At 38.3% G+C, this 23,890-nt stretch overlaps 1 protein-coding gene across 1 annotated transcript in view; it reads left to right on the top strand.

The window, feature by feature from the left end:
• Positions 1-23,890, top strand: part of PASD1 (PAS domain containing repressor 1) — a gene marked incomplete at its 3' end in the record, with an annotated part of 115,113 nt that overhangs the window by 28,129 nt on the left and 63,094 nt on the right. Inside the window, exons 3-6 of the mRNA XM_081222188.1 lie at positions 15,794-15,834; positions 16,763-16,917; positions 19,364-19,452; positions 21,596-21,685. Of these exons, the coding sequence (XP_081078314.1) occupies positions 15,803-15,834; positions 16,763-16,917; positions 19,364-19,452; positions 21,596-21,685 (366 nt within the window). The 5' untranslated portion in view covers positions 15,794-15,802. The remainder of the gene's footprint in view (positions 1-15,793; positions 15,835-16,762; positions 16,918-19,363; positions 19,453-21,595; positions 21,686-23,890) is intronic.

The following is a 23,890-nucleotide window of genomic DNA, read 5'->3' as shown; positions in this document are numbered from 1 at the left end:
AAGGGACAGGAACAAACATTAGATTAGCTCCCTGCTGTTGATCAGCCAGATTCCTAGGTAGCCTTGGTATTTGGGAGGACAGGGTTGTTGAAGAGACACTCAGTTTGACCATGGACAAATTACAGATGACTTACTTAGATTACTTAGGGATTTCATGTACAACCCAGGCAAAGGCTGGGAGACAGGATGTAGAAGACTGCATCTGAGTGGTGGGTGGCCGGAAAGCTCAGAAGTGTCCCATCTATTCGTATGTTGTCTTCTACAACAGTTGGGCTTCAAAAATAGTTTAGAGAGCTTTCAGAGTAATCATCTCAGGGTTTAATAAGAGAAAGAAAGTGGGTACTGTAGCAAAACAAGGAGAGCTCATTTTCCCTGAGGTTTGAAAAGCAGTACAAAGGAGAAGATGAAGCAAATGTACACAGACTCATTCAAATCCCACTTCTGTCAGGTACTAGCTGTGTAACCTCAGACCAATTACTTCAACTGCAATTTTAAAACATTTTTCCCAGTTTTATTTAGATATAATTGACACATAACATTGTGTAAGTTTAAGGTGTACAGCATAATTATTTGATATATGTATTATATACCGTGAAATAATGACTGCAATAAATTTAGTTACTATCCATCACCTCACATAGTTAAAATCTTTTCCTTGTGATGAGAACTTTTAAGATCTACTCTCTGAGCACCTTTCAAATATACAGTGCAGTATTGTTAACTATAGTCACCACGCTGTACATCACCTCCCCAGAACTTATTTACTTTATAACTGCAAGTTTGTGGCTTTTGACTTCAGTCATCTATTTCCCTCCATCCCCCCGCTCCATGCCCTGCCTGTGGAAACCACTGATCTGTTTTCTGTTTCTGTGAGGTTTGTTTGCTTGTTTTTTGTTTTTAGATTCCACAGATGAGTGAGATCATACAGTATTTGTTTTTCTCTGTGTGACTTATTTCGCTTAGCGTAACGCACTCAAGATCCATCCATGTTGTCGCAAATGGCAGGATTTCCTTCTGTGTTATGGCTGAATAGTATTCCATGTGGGAAGTGAGAGTAATAACACCTTACGCACAGGACTGTTGTGAGGATTGAATGATGGTTCGTGAAATACTCACACCTAGCTACGTGTGTAGTAAACCCCATAAACATCGGCAGTTGTGGCTCCACCCTGCTTTGAGTCCTCAGCCTCTCCCAGCCGAACTCCTCGGGTCTTCTAGCCCAGTGCTTCCCAAAGGTTATGGTGCGTATGTGCTACTTGGAGATCTTGCACCATGATGATTCTGATTTGGCAGTTCTGGGGCAGCCTGAGACTATTATTTCAGGTAGGACCCATTCTGCCGAGCTGGAGACCACATTTTAAACAGCAGAAGTCTGACATCCTTCTTTCAGCCTCAACTTCTTTCTAGCCATCTAATCCACCCCAGGGAGATATTTATAAAATGGCAATATCAATGACATCTTTTTAAAATACAAGTTCAAGTCATAGCACTTCCAAGTGTTCCCGCAGGGCACTTGGTAGATCAAGTTCACATTTCTCCTCAGCCTGACGTTCTGGCTCCCACCTCCCTTCCTAAGTAGTCTCGATTTCAGTCACACTGTGATGCTTTGCTGGGTAGGCCTTTCACTTTACTTTTGTTTTGTTTTGTTTGCATTTTTTATTGTGGTAGTAAAATATACGTAACATAAAATTTCCCATTTTAACATTTTTTAAGCCTACAATCGAGTGGCATTAAATACATTCACATTGCTGTGCAACCATCGCCACTCTTCATTTCCAGAAGTTTTTCATCATCCCAAACTGAAACCCTGTCCCCATTAAACTGTATCCTCATATCCCCCTGCCCCCAGCCCCTGGTAACCACTATTCTACTTTCTGTCTCTTATCACACTTTGTTTACAAGCATTTATTGCAGCCTTACTCTATATCTGGCACTAGGGTAGGCACTTTGATATCCATTATGTCAGTGAATCTTCACAAGCGCCCTGTGAAGTGGTGCTATTATTGTTCCCATTTTACAGATGAGGACACAGAGACTCAGAAAGGTTAAATAAGTTGCCCAAGTTCACATGCTAGGAAGCAGTAAGGACCATTTGATGTAACCATGACATTTCACGTTGGTGCCCTTTACTCAGGCTCTGTTTTCTGCCTGTGATGTTCTTTCCATCCACTGGTTGAAGGCTTCTGTGTCCGTTACACAGTAATTTCTGGTACCACCTTCTGGGAAGCTTTCAGTCCAGCAGTGTTTATTCCTTTGCCTTGAATCAGTGGATTTATGTAGATTACCCGAAACTCTCCGTGCATCCAAGGCATAGTGGGGACAAGGATTTCAATGAATTGCTGACATTTCAGAACTGGCCAGACCATGGGAGGGGTTTGTAAGAAGATACAGAGACATAATTGGAATAAGACTAGGATTAGGAATTTAATGGACTTTGGATCTGTTTCAGGGTCAGGTTCAGTTTTTACTGCCCCATATAGAAACTTGAACTATTCTGCCAGAATGGTGAAGGATGTAAGAACATTTTGCCTTTTAGTTTTCCTTATTGCCTCAGGCTAAGAGAACATGCCAGGCAGAATTCCCCAAAGTGCAAAACCAATAAGAGATACACTTTTATTTATTTACTTTTGGCTGCGTTGGGTCTTCGTTGCTGTGCACGGGCTTTCTCTGGTTGTAGCGAGTGGGGGCAACTCTTCGTTGCAGTGCGCGGGCTTCTCATCGCAGTGGCTTCCCTTGTTGCGGAGCACGGGCTCTAGGCGCATGGGCTTCAGTAGTTGTGGCACACGGGCTCAGTAGTTGTGGCAGGCGGGCTTCAGTAGTTGTGGTTTGTGGGCTCTAGAGCGCAGGCTCAGTAGTTGTGGCACATGGGCTTAGTTGCTCCGCAGCATGTGGGATCTTCTGGGACCAGGGCTCGAACCCGTGTTCCCTGCATTGGCAGGTGGATTCTCATCCACTGCACCACCAGGGAAGTCCCGAGATACACTTTTAGATCTGACTTTGTTTCTCTACAGATCTGGGTTTGCCTTTGTTTGTTTTTTGTTTCTTGTTTTTTGTTTAACTCATCTGTCTTTTAGGAACAGGATTAGCTGGGTGAGAGGCGTTCAGCAACGTTTGGCTGCTCATCAGCATTTTGGCAGTTAGGACTCGGTGCTTTTTCATTCATTTATTCATTCAACAAGCATATATGCAGCATGCATTTTCTACCAGGAACAGTGAGGGGTACCCGGAAATACAACAATGGACACAGTTGACCTGGCCCTGTCCTCAGAAGAGGCCAAAAAATATGCAGAGAATGAGCCTCAGCTTCGGTCTGGGAAAGAGTGGACGTGTGACCTGTGTAGATGTGTCTGTGCCTGTGCTATTGGGCTCATTTCCTTCATTGCTGCCTTCCCCCACCACCTCGCCCAGTCCAGCACCCAGGTCTGTGCAGGGAGAGCCTGATGAAAGAATTCGTGTTCAAGAAAAGAAAAGCCACTCATTAGGGACACCCCAAAGGAATCAGGAAGTCTGATCCTGTTTCTGGATCTCATTTGCAGCGTGACTTTGCCACTTGCCATTCTGGGCTTATTTGGCACTGTATGTGGTACATGAACTACATAATCCACTCTAGTTTAATTTCCATTCTTGATTTTATCCATTGGAAAATTATGTTTCCTTCAGATGGATGAATAAGTGATGAGATATAATCTTAGGAGTTGTAATTTTTTAACATCTTTATTGGAGTATAATTGCTTTACAATGGTGTGTTAGTTTCTGCTTTATAAAAAAGTGAATCAGTTATACATATACACATATGTCCATATCTCCTCCCTCTTGCGTCTCCCTCCCTCCCACCCTCCCTATCCCACCCCTCCAGGTGGTCACAAAGCACCCAGCTGATCTCCCTGTGCTATGCAGCTGCTTCCCACTAGCCATCTACCTTACGTTTGGTAGTGTATATATGTCCATGCCTCTCTCTCACTTTGTCCCAGCTTACCCTTCCCCCTCCCCGTATCCTCAGGTCCATTCTCTAGTAGGTCTCTGTCTTTATTCCCGTCTTGCCCCTAGGTTCTTCATGACCATTTTTTGATTTTGTTTTTTAGATTCCACATATATGTGTTAGCATACGGTGTTTGTTTTACCCTTTCTGACTTACTTCACTCTGTATGACAGACTCTAGGTCCATCCACCTCACTAGAAATAACTCAATTTCATTTCTTTTTATGGCTGAGTAATATTCCATTGTATATATGTGCCACATCTTCTTTATCCATTCATCTGTTAATGGACACTTAGGTTGCTTCCACGTCCTGGCTATTGTAAATAGAGCTACAATGAACACTGTGGTGGTACATGACTCTTTTTGAATTATGGTTTTCTCAGGGTATATGCCCAGTAGTGGGATTGATGGGTCGTATGGTAGTTCTATTTTTAGTTTTTTTAAGGAACCTCCGTACTGTTCTCCATAGTGGCTGCATCAATTTACATTCCCACCAGCAGTGCAAGAGGGTTCCCTTTTCTCCACACCCTCTCCAGCATTTATTGATTGTAGATTTTTTGATGATGGCCATTCTGACCTGTGTGAGCTAATATCTCTTTGTACTTTTGACTGACATTTCTCTAATGATTAATGATGTTGAGCATCCTTTCATGTGTTTGTTGGCAATCTGTATATCTTCTTTGGAGAAATGTCTGTTTAGGTCTTCTGCCCATTTTTGGATTGGGTTGTTTGTTTTTTTGATATTGAGCTGCATGAGCTGCTGGTAAATTTTGGAGATGAATCCTCTGTCAGTTGCTTCATTTGCAAATATTTTCTCCCATTCTAGGGGTTGCCTTTTCGTCTTGTCTATGGTTTCCTTTGCTGTGCAAAAGCTGTTAAGTTTCATTAGGGCCCATTTGTTTATTTTTGTTTTTATTTCCATTTCTCTAGGAGGTGGGTCAAAAAGGATCTTGCTGTGATTTATGTCATAGAGTGTTCTGCCTATGTTCTCCTCTAAGCGTTTGATAGTGTCTGGCCTTACATTTAGGTCTTTAAAGCATTTTGAGTTTATTTTTGTGTATGGTGTTAGGGAGTGTTCTAATTTCATTCTGTTACATGTAGCTGTCCAATTTCTCCATCACCACTTATTGAACAGGCTGTCTTTTCTCCACTGTATATTCTTGCCTCCTTTATCAAAGATAAGGTGACCATATGTGCGTGGGTTTATCTCTGGGCTTTCTATCCTGTTCCACTGATATATGTTTCTGTTTTTGTGCCAGTACCATACTGTCCTGATTACTGTAGCTTAGTTGAAAATAAACAAATGTTGTAACCTCAGTAATAGCCAAAGATGCATTCACCCCTATATTCTGCTTTTTTTCAGACCCTCTCTGGTTTTCTTTAAAATTCCATATAAACATTTAAAGTGATGTTTACTTGAGCCAACCACTTTCTGGCCATTATTGTGTGGAGGAGGCCACAGGGGCTTCCTTGTCTCTGTCAGCCTCGCTGAGCTGACTGACAGACTGGCAGGGAGCTGGGTGGAGGAAGCTCAGCGCAGTTCTGGCTGCTGCTGAAGTAGGACTAAATCTGCGTGACTAGCTCACGAGGCCTCCCAGCGACTGCCTGGGATTCAGGCAGCCCCGCAGAGAGGGCAGTTTTTCCTTGGTGATAGGGCACTTACTAGTTAACTTCAGCCCCTTTGGGGGTGTGGAAAGGTGAAGATGTGCTCGCTCTCTCGCTCTCTCGCTCTCTCTCTGTGAAAAACAATATTTTTCATGATTGCATTTGGTATTACCAGAACCGCTGGTGACATTTTCCGCTCATTCTCCCCAGTGATGCCCCTAACCTCCTCTTCTTCCACTGCCCTTTCTGTGATACGTTTAGTACCCTTGCTCTTCTCCCTCTTCTAATTCATTCCAGCCACTTGACTGCTGTCCTTTTTCCTCAGGGAACCTCCCCCATCCCTGCCCACAGCTTCTTTACTTAGTTAATCTTTACATTATGGTCCAAGACTTCAAGAACTTTTTCTGGCCAATATCCTTAGTGCCTCTTGTCCTCCTTGGTGCCCAGAAAAACTCCGAGCAAGGGTCAATCTCTTCATCCCCGCCTCCATTCCTACAGATGGGCAGCTGCACACTGCAGGAGGAAATGAGGCTTCTGTGCAGCTCGGTACCACTACAGAGTCAGGCTCTTCCGCCTCATGTTGCTGTTGATGAGGACATCCATTAGGTGTCCTGATGCCCTGACTCTATACCCAGACCTGAGACACCACTTGTCCATGACATGTTAGATTTACCCAGCTTGATCTCAAGGTTCTCTCCTTCTTGCCCCAACAAGTGGCATCAAGAAACCTCCCTGTATTGCCAATTTTTGGCCATTGCTTCCCTCTCTGAGAAGAATGGAACTTCTTCAAAGTCCTTTAGATTTCTTTCTTTCTCTTTTTTCCCCGACCAGGATCGAACCCGTGCCCCCTGTAGTGGAAGTCTTAACCACTGGACCACCAGGGAAGTCCCAGTCCTGTAGATTTTATCCTGCTGCTAATACCTTTAATTAAAGCTACAACTTATTGAGTGGCTACCATGTGCCACTTTATATATATATCAACTTAATTCTTATAAAAACCTTGACATGTCAGTATTATATTCCAGATTTTACAGTTGAGATACTTGAGACTCATAAAGGTTAAGGAACTCACCAAAGGTCACACAATTATAAAGAGGTAGAATTGGAATTTGAACCCAGGTCCACTTGATTCCAAAGCCCAGACTCTTCACTGTTCAACACTGACTCTCATATTATTTTTGAAAGGTGTTTCTTAATTTTGAATGCTACACATACTAATTAGAGCAAACTTTAAACATGCAAAAAAAGTTTTAACCTTCCAAAGTTCCATCACCCAAGGACACCTCTGAATGTTTTTGCCCCCAGTCCCATTTTTACACAGTATTTTATTTCTTCATTCATATATCATGCTTTAAATGATTGGGCTGATATAGTATATACAATATTGTTATCTTTTCCAGCTAATACTATAACAATTATTTTTTCATAAGACAGATTCTTCACAAACATGCTTTCCAGTGGACTCTGCATTGATTAAAAAAAATATGAAAAATCTACTGGGGAGTGTCACAAATGCTGAGACTTTCCATGAAATAAGGAATGTAATCTTAGGAGGAGAAGGATAAAGGGACCTTGGACTCCTAGTTCTGGGCAAATGTTACTCTGTTTCAAATTGCAGAATGCAACAAGTGTAGATATTTCACATGGAACTTCATTAAAATTCAAATGTATAAATCCTCAGGCAGAACAGGCAAAGGTGGCTGAGTTCCTGTATCTGTCTGAACTGTGGGAGAATTTGTTGGAAAGGCCATCAACCTTGAGATATGTAAGTAAATTTGTTACATTACTGTGTTGTAGGCTTTGTTCTAAGGCTTTCTGCTCCCCTAGGTTTGCACCCAAAGAGTCATGCTCTTGCTACTCTGGTGCTTGTTAGCCCATTTTCTCTGCTTTGGCAGCTGCAGAGTGTAGCAACTCTGAGACTCTTGAAAGCAGTGCAGGGATGATGGAAGATTGAACACACACGGGCACTAGCTGAGTCCTGCAGTAGTTCTCAGGATGTGTTCACTTTAATTCTAATTCAGGATTAAACTTTTAGTGTCGTTTAGTCCTGAAGTATTTGTACTGGGAGACGATGGCACATGTTATGTGTGTCACATAGGCCCCAGACATGGCCCCTGCAATATGTTTTCAAGAGCATTAGCAGCAGAAGCCCAGATTTGATCAGCAAGTCACTTGTATCCAGAGGTGAATACTGCAACGGAGCCTGAACTGTGAGTATGTTAATTTATTTGGTTCTGGCAGGTATGAGACTGAGAAACTGAGTGAAGATTCCTTTGACTGTGAATTTTATCCCAACAGAACATTGATAACCTATGCCATCATAATTGTCACACTAGAAAGTATCTGCGTAAGTGATTCCCAACTACAGAGAGCTGATCATAACCCATCTATTCAGTGTGCTTTCTTGTGAACTAAAAATATGTGTGTATGTGCGTGTACACACACACACACACACACTCATACCAGAAAATTGAAAGTGCCTTGCCTTCCCAAAAGAAGAAATCTTTGCAAGCATGACCTGCTTGAGTTTTGACCTTTATATTATACTTTAGGAATAAAATTTGATGAGGTTTTAGGTTATTTCCCATTGATTTTGGAAAAAGGCACTCACACTCTGCTATTCTGAATGAAATAATTGTTACTTTGCATAGGAAGGCTGGCTACTTTTGGCCTGAGAACTTTTAATTAACTATATTCTTTTTTTAGTCTTTGTATGTTCTCCCCCCCCCAGACCCGTGTAAGTTTTTAAGTCTTTGTTTTAGAATGAATTACTGATTGGAACAGGCCAGTAATTAACAAGTGTCTGTGCTGACCCTGTCCAATGGATAAGGAAAGTCGTTAGATATTTAGTGGCGTGAGCTTTTTAAAAATAATGATTAACATTTATTTAGTACTCAGCATTTACCACTATGCCAAAGTGATTTACGTACTCATTTAACCTTTACAACAAGCCTATGAAAGTGGGTACTATTATTATCCCCATTTTCCAAACAAGGAGATTGAAACTTAGTTTAACTTGCCTAATCAATGGTGGAGCCAGTATCAAATCCTGCCCCTTATACTTTATATAATCTGAGAATTTATTTGGAGGTTCTGGCAGGAGAATTTAATGGTGTGTTTTGAGTGTCTTCTCTGTGTAGAGCTGGGTGCTGTTGGAAATAGCAAAGACATATAAGGCGTGACGCTTGTATTTAAATAGCTTGCAAACAAATTTTGTTGCCTCAGTATACAGAAAGGACTATATTAAAACACACACACACACACACACACACACACACACTCCATGGTAGAAATTTCAAAAGTATAATGCTTCTTTTGTCACAAATCAAATTTCAATTTATGCATCGATCTGTTCCTAATGGGTCTCTTCTGTCCTGTTTTTCTCTACTTATGCTTTGCACCATTATCCATTTACCTAAGCACTATATAGCTTTACAAGAAGCCTTGATGTCTAGTAGAGCACATCCTTGTACATTGTTGTTCTTCAAAATTATTGTGGATATTTCTGACTTTTTGCTTTCCATGGGAATTTTGTAATTAACTTTTGAAGTTATATAGAAAACCAAACCCAAAGCAAAATATCTACTGAGTTTTGATCAGTTATGTTAATTTGTAGATTAGTTGGGGAGATCTGATAAATTTATATTGGGATTTCTGTCCAGGGATATGACCTACCTTTCCATTCATTTAGATCTTCTTTTATATTCATCAATAAAGACATTATTTTCTGTGAAATAATTTTGCACATTTTTGTTAAATTAACTACTAAGCACTATATAGTTTCTTTTCTATATGAAGAAACATAAATGTAATTGTAGAACATGAAAAAGTGATTTGAGCAATTATATAGATTTGACTTTTCTTGATGGAAATATACCATAAATATGCATAATGCAATTTTAATACATTACAATTAGATTATTGAAGTTTGGGGAATTAAAAGTTAATATTATCATTCAGTTAGAAATATTGTCTAATTTTCTTTGTTTAAACCTTTTCCAAAGGTTTCTTCTTTGACTCAGAAATGATTTAGAAGTGTGTTATTTAATTTCCAAATATTTGGGGGTTTTCCAGAGATTTATTTATTTATTATTGATTTCCTTTTTTTGTTTGTTTTTATAAATTTATTTATTTATTTTTGGCTGCATTGGGTCTTTGTTGCTGCACGCGGTCTTTCTTTAGTTGTGGTGAATTGGGGACTACTCTTCGTTGTGGTGCACGGGCTTCTTACTTGGTGGCTTCTGTTGTTGCGGAGCGCAGGGTCTAGGTGCATGGGCTTCAGTAGTTGCAGCACGCAGGCTCAGTAGTTGTGGCTCGCAGGCTCTAGAGCACAGGCTCAGTATTGTGGCACATGGGCTTAGTTGCTCCGCAGCATGTGGGATCTTCCCAGACCAGGGATCAAACCTGTGTCCCCTGCATTGGCAAGCGGATTCTCAACCACTGTGCCACCAGGGAAGCCCTACTATTGATTTGTAATTTAATTGTTTTCATCAGAGAACATAATCTGTATGATTTTAATGCTTTAAATTTACTAAAACTGGTCTTATGGCCCAGCACATTTTGAATCACTATTTCTGTTACAAATTGAATGGAAAACGTGTGTTTTACAGTTGCTGGGTGTAGTATTCTGTCAACAAATGGGGCCAAGTTTGTTGGCACTATAGTAAGTCTTCAATATCCTTAATTATTTTCTGTTTACTTGTTCTACTGATTACTGATAGAAGAGAGTGAACTCACCAGCTGTAATTGTGGGTTTGTTTATTTCTTCTTTCAGTTCTTCATTTTGAAACTTTATAATTAGGTGTATACCTGTTTTGGATTGTTTTGTCTTCTTGATTGACTCCTTTATCATTATGAAAATGATAAAGGAGTCAGGTCAATCTTTTTCTCTAGGAACATTCCTTACCTGGAGTCTTTGATACTAATTAGCCACTCAAGCTTTACATCATTAGGGTTACATAGCATATATGTTTCTAATCTTTTACTTGCAAGCTATCTGGGTCTTTATAATTAAAGTGAGTATCCTGTAGACAAGATAGTTGGTCTTACTTTTATACCCACTTTTAACAATCCTAGGCTCTACATTTGTGCCTTTAGTCCACTGACAGTTAATATAGTTATTAATATGGTGAGGTTTAAATCTACCATCTTGCTATATGTTTTCTGTTTGTCTCATTTGATCTTTGTTTTCTTTGTCTTTTTCTGCTTTCTTTTGGATGAAGTGAGTAATTAGTATTCCATTTTATCTATTTTGATTTATAATCTATATCTCAGGTGAGTTTTATTTGTTGCTCTAGGCAATTTATAGTATACATCTTTAATTTATTACTGTCTCTGTGAATTAATATTGTGCCACTTCATGTATAATGTAAGAACCTTGCAACAGGAGATTTTTGTTTTCCACCCTCCTGTTTTCTATGTTATTATTGTCATAGGTTTGATGTCTACATGTATTATAAAGCTTACAGTTCTTTGCTTTTATTTCAGTTATCTTTTAAAGAAATTAAAGATAAAAAATTTATTTTTATTCACATATATATTATTTCCAGTGCTTTTCATTTCTTTATATAGATCTGAGTTTCTATCTGGCATCATTTTCCTTCTACCCGAAGTCCTTCCTTAACATTTCTGGTAGTGCTAGTATGCTGGCCTTGACTTCTTCCAGATTTTATTCATCTGAAGATGTCTTTATTTTACCTTCAGTGTCTTTGAATGGTATATTTTTGCTGGATATAGAATTCTGGGTTGATCTCTGCCCCCCAGAACTTTAAAGATGTTTAATTTTCTTTCGGCTTGGGTTATTCTGATAAGGAGTCAGACAGAGGACATTCTTCCCTACTCTGTATTAAATGTATCTTTTATTTCTGTTTGCTTTTAAGATTTTCTCTTTGTAATTGATTTTCAGCAATTTGTTTACGATGTGCCTTGGTAAGTTTTTCATTGTGTTTATTTTCTTGGATTCATTGAGCTTGAATATATGAGTTTATATTTTTCATCCAGTATGGGAAAAAGATTGGCCATTATTCAAATATTATTTTTCTTGCCCCTTCTGGGAATCTAGTTACATATATTTTAGATTGCCTGATACTACCCCATACCAAAGCTCTGTTAATTTTTTCAGTCTTTTTCCTACACTCTGCTGGATGAAACTCAGATGACTTCCAGCCATGTGTAAGCTGTGATTGTTATTTAGTTTTGGATTTATTGTATTTGTTCCTGGTAGTTATTCTTTGACTGGTCTTGTAGAGTGTCACCTTGCACGGGCAAGCTTAGTATTCAGCCAAAGATTCAAGAGAATGGATATTCAGATTTCTGGAGGATTCTACCCCACCCCCACCCCCACAGGTTCTTTCTTTCTGGTGTTCTGCTCCACAAATTCCCTCCGTCTTGGCCTTCCTGAACTCTTATTTCTGTCTCCTAATTTTAGTGAGACTGCTGTGCTCTGCTTAGGATTCTGCTCCCTGAACCATGGTCTGGATGTAACTTTAGGTAGGGCTGCTCTCATTTTTGTTCTTACCTCAGTGATCACAGTCTTGAGCTGCCTACTGTACAGTGTATCCGAATAGGTATTTCCTGTGATTTGTCCAGTTTCTTAGCTGTTCATGGTAAGAAGACTAGTCCCATATCAGTTATTTCATGGCCATAAGCAGTAGTCCCTATAAATTTTGGTTGTTATTGTATCTTTAAAAATATTTTCTAATTTTGGTTGCCAGTATATAGAAACAAAATTAATTTTTAAATATTTTTCTTGTATACAGTAACCTTGCTGAACTATTTAATTATTTCTAGTAAATTGCAGAATCTCTTGGATTTTCTATGTAGATAATTATAGTATTCATGACTGAGGACGGTTTTATTTTTCCTTTCCAAGAGTAATTCACTTTATTTTTTTATATTAATGCATTCGTTTGTACCTTCAGCACTATATACTAAATATTTTAGCAACCACTCTTGTTTTTTTTTTCCTGAATGTAAAGAAATCTTTAATGTTCCACCTTTAAGTATGTTTTTAGTTGATTCCCTTTACCGGGTTAAGAAAGTTCCTGTCTATACCTAATCTGTTAAGAATATTTTTTAAAGTCATATATGTATGTTGAATTATATCAAATGCATTTTCTGCATCTACTGAGGTGATCACATTCTTTTTCTCTTTTTGTCTGATATGTTGAATTATATTTTTTCTAATGTGAAATTATCCTGGTATTTCTGGAATTAGCCCAAATTTTTAAATACTATGCTGATTTGGGTTTGATAATTTTATTTAGAATTTTGAATATGAATCACAAATAAAATTGGCTTATAACATTTTCCCTTTTTCCCATTTTCCCTTCCCAGCTTCCCTTTTCTGGTCTGGTATAAAGAATATACTAGCAGTATAAAATGAGTTGGGTGGGTGGCTTCCCTCTTTATCTGTTTTCTGGCATAATTTGCATGTAATAGGAGATACCTGTTATTTAAATATTTGGAAGCATCCATTTGTGAAAACATTGGGGCTGTTTTGTTCGAGTTTGGTTAGGTTATTATTCTGTGGATAAATTTTTAATTACTGAATTTCTTTCCATTTATAGGATTTATTCAAATTTTCTTTGTATTATTAAATAGGTTTGGGTAAAATACATTTTTTTCTAGGAAAAACTCCATTCTGTCTCTGTTTTCAAATGTGTGGGCACAGAGTTGATAATACTGCTTTTACCATCTCTCTTATTCATAGGTATGCATTTTTCATTCCAAAATGTATCTTCTCCCTTATTTCTTGATCTGGTTATGACAATGTTTTTTGAAAATTTTATTTTAGAAACATATTTTAAAAATCTATTATTTTTTATTGCATCATTTTTTTGGTCCTATGTTTATTATTTCCTTGCTTCTCCTTTCTTTAGCTTTACCCTTATTTTTACAATTTGTTTTGATGACTGTTTAGCTCATTTACTTTTATTTTTATTTTCTGATAAGCATTCATACATATAAATTCCTTGGTACTGCTTTAGGTGCATTTTAGAGGTTTTAATATGTAGTATTCTTGCAGATCTTCATTTCTGAATATTTTCTGATTTCTAAAGCTATTTAGGAAATGTTGTTGTCATTGCTATTGTTTTAAGTATTCAAGTGTAGAGCATTTTATATTATCTTTTTATTCTTGATGTGTAATGCAATTGCATTAGGGCCAGAGCAGATGGTCTGTATGATACTATTCTTTGGTATTAATCTGTTTTATTGCCTAGAATGGCCTAGCTGTCTGTCTTTCGTGTTCTGAAATTTTGCTATGATGTTTCTAAATGTGGTTTTATTTTAGTTTATCCAAATTGGGTCGCATTTTACATTCTGGAAAATTTTCAGCTATTGGCTCTTTACTGCCTGTCTCCCATTCTTACTAGTCTTTTCATATGGAACTCCTATTAGATATATTAGGCCTTTCTATTCTGTCCTTCATGTTTCATAACCTCTTGTTTCATATTTTCCATTTCATTATCTCTCTGTAAAGGCAATATGGTAAATTTCCTCATATCTGTATTTCACTGACTAATTTTCTCATCTGGTTTGTCTTAATATATTGCTTAATCCATCCTTTTGAAATTAATTTCATTGAACATGTCTTTACAGAATTTCTCTTTTATTCTTTTTTACGTCTACCTGGTCTTTTCCCATATTTTCAGTACCATCTATTTTGTTTTAAATATTTTTAAACAATTATTTTATAATGGCTTTCAGATATTTTAATTATCTGAAGTTCTTGGAGGTCTCATACTGCTGGAGGGGAAGGGAGTATATGTGTGTGTCCTAATTCTAGCATATGGTAGATTGGTTTCTTTATTTTATTTTATTTTTTATTGAAGTATGGTTGATTTACAATGCTGTGTTAGTTTCAGGTGTACAACAAAGTGACTCAGTTTATATATATGTGTGTATATATATATATATATATATATATATATATTCTTCTCAGATTCATTTTCCTTATAGGTTATTCCAAAATATTGAGTATCGTTCCCTGTGCTATATAGTAGGTCCCTTTTGGCTATCTATTTTATATATAGTAATGCATATATGTTAATCCCAAACTCCTAATTTCTCCCTTGGTAGATTGTTTTCTTATGTATTTTCTAATTTTGGATGGTGAGCTCATCTTCAGCCGGTGCCTTATCTGTGGAAGTTCTGTGGAACCTGGCTTTAGAGAGTCTCCCTCCGGAATGGGTTTGTCTTTGCTTCTCCTGGAACCCTGAGGTTTACCCAGTCTAATAACACCCCATTTTTTCCCACCCCGAGAATATGCTGAGACAGACAAACTTCCTTGTTTTCTTCCTTTGCTGGTGGGACAATTCTTTAAATGAAATTGTAGCCCCTGGGAGTCTGGGCTATACCTAGGGAGGGGGTGGTAAGTTTTAGTTTCAATTCCCTGCTTGGATTCTCCTTCACCAAAGAGGGCATTTAATGCCCAAGCTCCCCTGTTGCATAGCTATGCTTCCCCATCCCCACAGCATCACAGGTTGGTGTACTAACCAGCTTGTTCTCAGGATCTTCCCAGTGTTTGACCCCTGAGCTTTCTCTTACTTCCTTGCGAGCATTTAAAGATGTTTGCTATGTTTTAAGGGTTCCTTCTTATTTAACACACATGTATTTGAATGTCATTGGCTTCTATCTTGAGTTTTTGACCTTGAGGTGATGTGCGAGTCTAATTATACAATCCAAAGGAGAGGACTGTGGTGATTTCAAGGTCATTTTTATATGCCAAGGATTTCTGTGATATCAACGATAAATGCAGATTTTTGTCTATTGTGACATGATATTGTAGCTAGATCTGAAGCTTTCAACGTACATCTGTCTTTGTTTCACTGTGTTCTTGGAATCAGTGGAAGTTAAAGGAATCTAAGGGTATGCAATTAAACCTACAAATACTTGACTTTGGGATTAAGTTATGTAGCTTCACAGAGTGTTTTTGTAACTTTTTCAAATATATTCATTTGTAATGTTATTGTGACAGACATTCATCGAGGATCACACAATAAAGCAAGTCTTCAACATCTACATAACGTATGAGAAGGTTATTGGTATTTAGTGAAATTCTATCTTTAAAAGAAGTAGGCATTCCTTGAGGGAAAGGTGCTATGCAATTGAGAATTTTGATTAGTCTTATTGCTTTATGTGATTCATCATAGACTGATTTCTTAGTAAAATGTGGCTCCACCTTGATTTCAGAATTCTTTGTTACAGCACTGAATAATGGATGAGGATGGGAAAAAGAAAAAGAAGAGGTATGAATTCCTAACGACTGATATTTCCATCAAAGCCCTCTCCCCTGCCCTCCGTTCCTATTTCACATCTAGCAAAATTCTCCTTCCTTGGGGAAACCTGACTGTCTGGCGGGTGTTCCATAACCCCAGCCCCAACTCTATTATAATACTGTGTACACTACCTATGTCCTGACAGCCTCCCTCATCAAACTGTGTCCTCCATGCCTTGCACAGTGGCTGCCCAGAACTGACACTGAATAAGTGGTTTATAGTCCCTGATCGGTTGAGAAACCTGTTTGGGGGCCTTGGCTTGCCTAGAGTTGAAATTCATTTACATTTGAGAAGATAAATTACCGTATTTTTCCAGTTCGAGAATCTAAAGTAAATTCCAGTCTACTGATCAAAAAGTTTTGGTCAGAATTTTTCAGAATGGTCTGTGTTTTTTTAAAGGTAAAAAATAAAATCTCAATTAGCATTTCATTGCTCAGCCTTCTCTCTGAGAAGGATCATTGGCTTTTAGAGAGCCTCTTGAATAATTATAGATCATTTAGAAACAATTGTATTTAATCAGAGGTACTCTTGAAAAAGCAGGTAAGAATGTATGGTGGAACAAAGGCCCACCATTACATTCAAATTATTTTGGATTTATTTTATATAATTCATAGGCCACTGTGCCAGACACTGTGTGGGCTTTGGTATGGGAGACATGGAGACAGATACCCTCAAGGACCTCACAGTCTGAGGGAGATGAGATTGGATTTCATTTTCTTATTTTAATATTGACAGTTTTTGTTGTTCTATGAGTTATCAAGGGACCAGATTTTTGCTCAGATGTTGACATTAACATCTCCCTTTCTCTCTTCTTATTTCTCCCCATCCATTATCCATCATCTGAATTCCTAGCCCTACCCTTATTATTAATAACCTTGATTGTTGTTTTGTCAATTAGGGATGCACCTGATGTATCTGAAAATAAAGCGAAGGACTCCGTCAGGACCTTCTTCACAGCACTGCGTGCTATGCTGCAAAGTGATGGTTATCCTGTGAAAGGAGGCAAAGCTAAAACATCGCAGAGTGCTGCTGCCCTTTCACAGAAGAAGAGAGGTTGGAACTGAGCACCCCGACCCATCCTTATAGCTGTGGGTGGGACAGCTGGGTCTCTCCCTTTACCTCAAACATCTCCAGGAGGGATTAATGACGAGATGATCTCCTGAGGCACCTTCTGATACATGGCTATTTATTTTCTCTCTATTCATAAGTTTGTTATAGTCAATGCTGAAAATATTATTGAGGTTCATGCAAAAGTAGAAAAAGGAAATGAGAATTAGTAGAAGTATTCTGGGCAATAACAATGCAAATTTCTGTATCTTAGGCACTTGAAGGCATATGATAAATTTTTCGAAGGGAAACAGGACCCCAAGGGTGTCAAACAGTACCTGTAATATTTAAGTAGATTTAACTCAAAACATCTGAGCAGGTTATACCCATAGCATGTAACCATGCTGTAAAGAGCTCTTACCTAAAAAAATGTTTTCTTGACCAGATGATACCTTCAGCTGTTGCCTTACTTCTGTGCCGTCTTCACAGCAGAGCTTTTTGAAGTGATTGTATAGACCCTGTGTCCACTTCCTCACGCCCCATTCTTTCCTCAACCCACTTCACTGAGGCTGGAGCTCCCACCAGTCCAGGACAACTACTTTTGTCAGGAATAGCAGTGGCCTCCATATTGCTGAATTCTTTGGTCCCTTAACTGTCCTCATCTTTCCTGATATTTCAAAAACATTGGACAGGTGACCACTCCCTCCTTCTTGAAGCATTTTTCTCTTGGCTTCCAGGATAACTGCATAACTTGATTCTGGTTTCTCTCCTAACTCATTGGCCATTCCTTCTCTCTCTTTCTCTGTCTCTGTCTCTGTCTCTCTCTCTTTTGCATCCCCTATTTCCCTCTTCAACTTCTAATCATTGATGTGCCCCAGGGCTCAGTCCTAGGACCTTTTCTCTTCAATATCTACACTCATTTTCCAGCCCCTTAATTCGAAGGGCTACCTGGATGTCAGTGCCCCCCCCCACTTTTTAAATCTATCTGTAGCACTGACCTCCTCCCTGAGCTCCATACTTGAGAATCATACTCATTATTAAATCAGCAAGAGAGTTTCCTCTGTGACTTCTTTGCTTGGATATCTAACAGGAAAGTTAATATGGCTTTTCAGGACCTCTTGATTCCTCTCCACTCCATTACCTCTCACACCCCCAGCCTTGGTTCTCCCAATTTCAGTAACAGGTACTACCATTCTTCTAGCTGCTCAAGATAAAAATGTAGATGTCATTCTTGTGTCCTCCACCCCCTCAACCAATCCATCAGCAAATCCTTTTGGCTTTACCTCTAAAATATATCTCAAATCCATTCACTCTGCCCACTTCCATAGCCTTGGTGTACCAACCTAATCCAGGCCATCATCATCTGTTCCTTTCAGAGAAGCTTTCCAGCGAGACTCCCTTGCTTCTACTCTTGTTCCCCAATTTGACCTATTTTTCACAAACAACCATAGTGACCTTTTAAAAACATACGTCACTCTCCTGCTTAAAAGCACGTCCTGTTCCACTCAGAATATTGCCAACTCCATACCATGTACCCTACATAATCTGGTCCTGCCCATCTCTCAGACTTAATTTCCTACTGCTCTATCCCTTGGTCACCCTACCATAGCCCCTTTGACCTCCTATCTCCCTTTGTACTTACTGCTTCCTCTGTCTGAGATGCTTTTTTGGTCCCAGGTCTCTAACATTTTTGTGAGGAGAAGAAACGAACGTTTATTGACATACATTAAAATAACTGGAGACTGGAGGGCTGTGTTTAGTGAGGTCCCTGAGTTACTGAAGTTAGGGGTGTGGGTGGGATTGGGGGAGGTGGAGAGGGGCAGATGTTGATAGCAAAGTCTCTGAATGAGCACAGGAGCCGGAACACTGCTCATTGGGAAAACCAGAAAACATTGAAGAATGGAGAAGGTTGTGTGAGAGATAGAACATTGTCAGCAGCTTTGGAGAGTTACAAGATATGACTTAAAGATTTTCTAGTTAAGGGGCCTTGCTAAAGCTTAATTCGATGAAACTAAATCATGGAATTCCTTATTTTCGCTACGGATTGAGGAGATTTTAGATGTCTGAATACACCTAGAGCATTCGACACAGCCTGTACCTTATCTGGTTTATTATGAATACTGGGTTTTGATAGAATTCAGAAGACTTAAAGAAGTCAAGAAAAGAAAAGAATTGGGGGTTGAAAATCATAATGTTGTTAGAGAGGTCATCATGTAGATGAGTAGAAATTCAGGTGGATGATCTTCAAGGTCTTTTTCAATTCTGAACACTTCTTTGTTTATGATAATTTATAAGCAATTAGTTAGTCTACTTCAGGTCCTTCATTAGCACTCAGCATTTTCTCATGAGAGTCGTTTCCATAAAATTAATTATAACTTTGAAAAATCTAATACCCATAAGCTAATCATTTTAATGTGACAGTTTTTTATCCTTTCTTCCTTTTTCTAAAAAGGCAAAGTCAATCCAGAAGCCTCTAGAGAGAAATCTAATTGGATTCCATCACTTCCTAGCTATGAAGAGTTCAACCAGGTGATGCTACAAGTAAGAGGGAGTTTGTTCTTTGATTACTTCATATGTAGAATACGTGCAATAGAAGATAAAGAATAGTGGTTTTTCAAAGTGTGGATAGGAGACCATGCATTCAGAATTACCTAGGGAGCTTGGTAAAAATACAGGTTCCTGGGACCCACCTTAAACTGTCTGAATTGGAATCTCAATCCTGGTAGGGCCAGGAGACTTCATGTCTAACACACTGCCCAGATGCTTCTTATGCCAGATGAACCCACTGATCTTGAGTGACAACACAAATGAACAACTCTTTCTATAGCTTAGTGGCAAGTTAAGTAATTATCTGGTAGAGTCATTCAACACAGGTTGCTAGACTCTACTGAATAAGGCTTTTAAGTCCTTATTTTTTTCCTCAGTGACATGAGGAAACATGTTCATGGTTTCTATCTCCAATGGAACTGGTAAGTTTCACTGAGTTCAAAGGCCACAAACTAAAGCCCGAATGACCATGGTCTTTCTTTTGAGTGAGACAGACAGGGATATGAATTGTGCCTTTGTCGCTTACTCGTTATGCATCCTTGAGAGAATTACTATTACTAAGATAACTTGATTTCTTTCTCTGTAAAATATCTCTGTTTCACAGAGTTGTCATGAGAATAAAGGGAACATGTGTGAAATGTCTAGTTCACTTTTTCACTCTCTTCTCTGTGTCATTTAATTTCTCTTATTTTCCATCCCTTTGTCTCCTTGTGTTGCAGTCTGAGTCACTTCTTCAGCTGTGTCTTCCAGTTCAAAAATTGTCTTTCCAGCTATGTTCTAACTTGCTATTTAACCTACATATTGAGTTTTTATTTTGATGATATTATTTCTAGACATTTTGTTTATTTTTCACATCTGCCTAGTCAGTTATGAGTCTTCCTCCTTCATTATATTTTCAATACCCTTTTAAAATTTATTTAAGCATATCAAACATGCTTATTTTATAGTACATCCGTGATATTTCCAGTATCTGCACATTTAAAATCTGATTCTGCATTTTATTATTTATACTGCCTCTTGTTCACGATGTTTCATTTTTTCCTGGTTGTTAATCATTCATTGCAATCTCATGTTATTTGGGAATTTATCTGCATGAATTCTTTGAGGGCTTTAAAATCATTCTCTAGAGATGATTTCAACTTCTTTTTACTAGATATCTGGGGTCAGGACCATGTGAAAGTAAATAATAGGCTTGGAGTGTTGAGGGCTACACAGGTAGTTTGTGAATTCCAGCTCCGAATCTGTGTGAGTGTAGGCTTCTGTTTGTAATTCCCAGATGACACTCGTTTTTCTTTTCCTTTTCTAGTCTGAGTGGAAGCTGAGGCAGGATGGGCAGGTTGTGAATCCCCTGGCTTCCTTTGCCGGATAAGATCTTTCTATTTTGTCTGCTGAGAGTGTTACCCTTTGGGAGGCCTGGCTTTATGCAGGAGTTTCTGATTTCACCCCCGACCTTGTGCGGGCCCAAGCTTTGCTTTCTGTCCCCCCAGCTCTATGCCATCAGTGTTGTGTAGATATTCCCAAGGCATGTGCAAGCTCTGATATCCCCTTACCTCTAATTCTCATGTTCTAGTCATTTCTGATGTCAGATCATTTCCCTTACTTTACCATAAGCTTGGCCCTGTTTTGAAATATAAGTTTTAATATATTTTAATCATCATTTTAGGTATTCTCTACCAGGAGGCATTTGTCTGTATATCTAATCCTTTATATACTAGGGAAGTGATGACAATACCCATATTTATAAATAGATGACGAAACTAACCACAAACGAAAATGCCCTCCAAAATAGCCGTACAGTTTTTAAAATTAATTTTGAATTAAATATGAAACAACCTACACACGGAAATGAATCTTCATAGCTTGTGTTGGAGAGTTTTGTGTTAATTGGTTATACATTGAAATTTGTTTGTCTTAAGTGACACATCATTTGATAAACATCTCATGCTTAAGGTTAAGTAGATTCTGTGTAGGAGGCAGAATAATGGAATTTTAATTAAGTCTGTGCCTGCTTTATTGATATTTAAGGACCACAATACACTTTCAGTGTGTGATCATAATTATTTATGCATTTAGAAATAAAGCTATCATTTTATTATTGTTCCACTATTTAATTACATTATTATTCTCTCTTCATTAGTCATTAGATGGCTTTATGATAATAGTGAGCACAGATGGAGTGATAATTTTCGTGACTGACAACATCTCTTCTCTCCTTGGCCATTTACCAGTAAGTTCTCCCAGCTTTTGGGAAAGGATCATTCTCTTTGTCATTTAGGGGTTCATTATTTGTTTTCAGCAGCGTATAACTCATCAGAGAAGACATTCTCAATGTTGTCAAAACGTGCACCTGTTTTACTGTCCTCGCCATTGGTTTCAGTTTTAAAGCTATGAAAACAAACTCTGATATAAGGTAGTGAAACGGTGTGTGTGCATTGGTGTGTGGTTTGTAAACTGCCCCTGAAGGAGAGCTCCAAAGAAGACTCAGGGGATAATTCCCATGGTGACTACTTTGCAAGACAGCCCTCACAAGATGGATGTGTTTGATTTTGTACATTTCTTGAGTCCACCACATACTGATTAAACAATGAATGTCATGATTTGGTCATGCTGGCTCATGACATCCATTTCCAGGTCTGATTTGCTTTTTGTTTCTTTATATTGAAGAACAAACCCGGATCTCATTTGGAAAAAATTTAGAAATGATTGCCTACTTTAGCAATGTTGTAAATATTGCTGGAGAGACCTACACATGAGTTATAGTCAGAGTCTCTGATGTTCAAATTAGTCACTCATTCCTGAGCCCTTTGGCGTCACTATATCCCTCTCAGGAAAGCTTTCTGTATCTTCCTAGCACCATTGACTTAGAATATATGACTTCCTAAAATTTTTCTGGATCTTCAGGCTGGACACCTACCAGATATATCACTTAAACATGAAAGTACTGCATACCTTCATATTGCATGCATGCCTGTGTGTGAAGAGGGGCTGTGTAGAGTACATCCACCACCACTACTCTTGAATCTCTGTCACTTGGCTGGTTGTGTTAAACGTATCTGGATTGTTGCTTTCATTGCATATTTCTCACTCCACAGAGTTGTCTTAAGAACTTGACCCACACACAGATCTATAGCACTCAAGTTTGAAACACGTAAATGAATAGAAGTTTTGTTTAATTATTATCTAGTTAAGTTAGAAGAGGATTAGGAGCTTATCCCACTAGTTATGCTGTTCCAGCCAGCATGTTCTATGGCCCACTTGGAAACTCAGAGAGCTCTTCTGCTCTTTTCTTTTTATTTAAAGATACTAAGGTCCATTTCTTTATTTCTCATTCTCTTCCTTTCTTTTAGAAAGCAGTTTGGATTTCCAAATTCAGCTTATATTTATAGAATACCAAAACAGCTGAATAAAATGCAAATATTAGAGATATTCATTGCATTGGACCTCAGAGGAGTTATATCGTAGGAGAATGGTCTTATTAAATGCACATTAAAGGAAAGAATGTAGTAGTATAATCCATTACACATTAAATTTTGTTATAGTGAAGACCACAAAACTACCCAAATTCTTGAGGTATTTGACATTACTTAAACCAAACTGGCCATTGACTGAGACTGGTGACTTTTCTCTGAGGATCCACACATGAAGATTTTTCACAGCAATGGTGTTAGTTATATCCTTTTCCTTGATTCTTTATGTATTTTGGTTCAGAGTTTTCACTCTTAAGAGACTCTTTCACCCTTCAACATTTGAAGTAACACACAGACACACAGACACACACACACAGTCATCCTAAGGTAGAGGTGTCTGGGACATGGGTTTGAACTGTTAATCTTAAACCATGGACTTGATAACCTGAGACTGGTGTACTTAAAAATAAAGCTATAACTATTATTGATACATCTGTACGTAAGGCATTAAATGGGAATGAATTTATATATTCTTTTAAAACAGGGTTGAAAAGGACTATACCTGAGGCACAATTTCACACTTTTCCTCATTAAATCCTAACTTGTAATTTTTAACAACATGCAATTTTTCCCAGGCTTTGACTAAAAATTTCATTTTATAAGTCACCCATCTTATATTTATATGCAAACCAAACCATTTCTAGAGTATCTGCCTGGCTCCAGGAATCTACAGTTTCATTAAAAATCAAGGAACCTCTGTCTGATGGGCAACTCTAAGCCAATAGGATGGTGAGGTGGAAAGAACTTGGTCTTTGGAGTCAAATAATCTGGAGATTAAAATTTAACTCTCACTCACTAACGACATGAGCTTTAGTTTCTCATCTGTCAATAGGGGACAGTATTACTTAGAGAGTGACCGGAGGTGGGATATTACAAATGGTGTGGTTAGTGTCATTGATCAGGTGACATTTAGACAGATACTTGAATGGAGTGAGTATGTGAGTCATGCAGATAAGTGTGTTTCA

This window comes from Mesoplodon bidens (assembly GCF_964165515.1).
Source record: "Mesoplodon bidens genome assembly, chromosome: X".
NCBI lineage: Eukaryota > Metazoa > Chordata > Mammalia > Artiodactyla > Ziphiidae > Mesoplodon > Mesoplodon bidens.
Note: the sequence above shows the minus strand (reverse complement) of the source record. Positions and strands in the feature narration are given on the sequence as shown.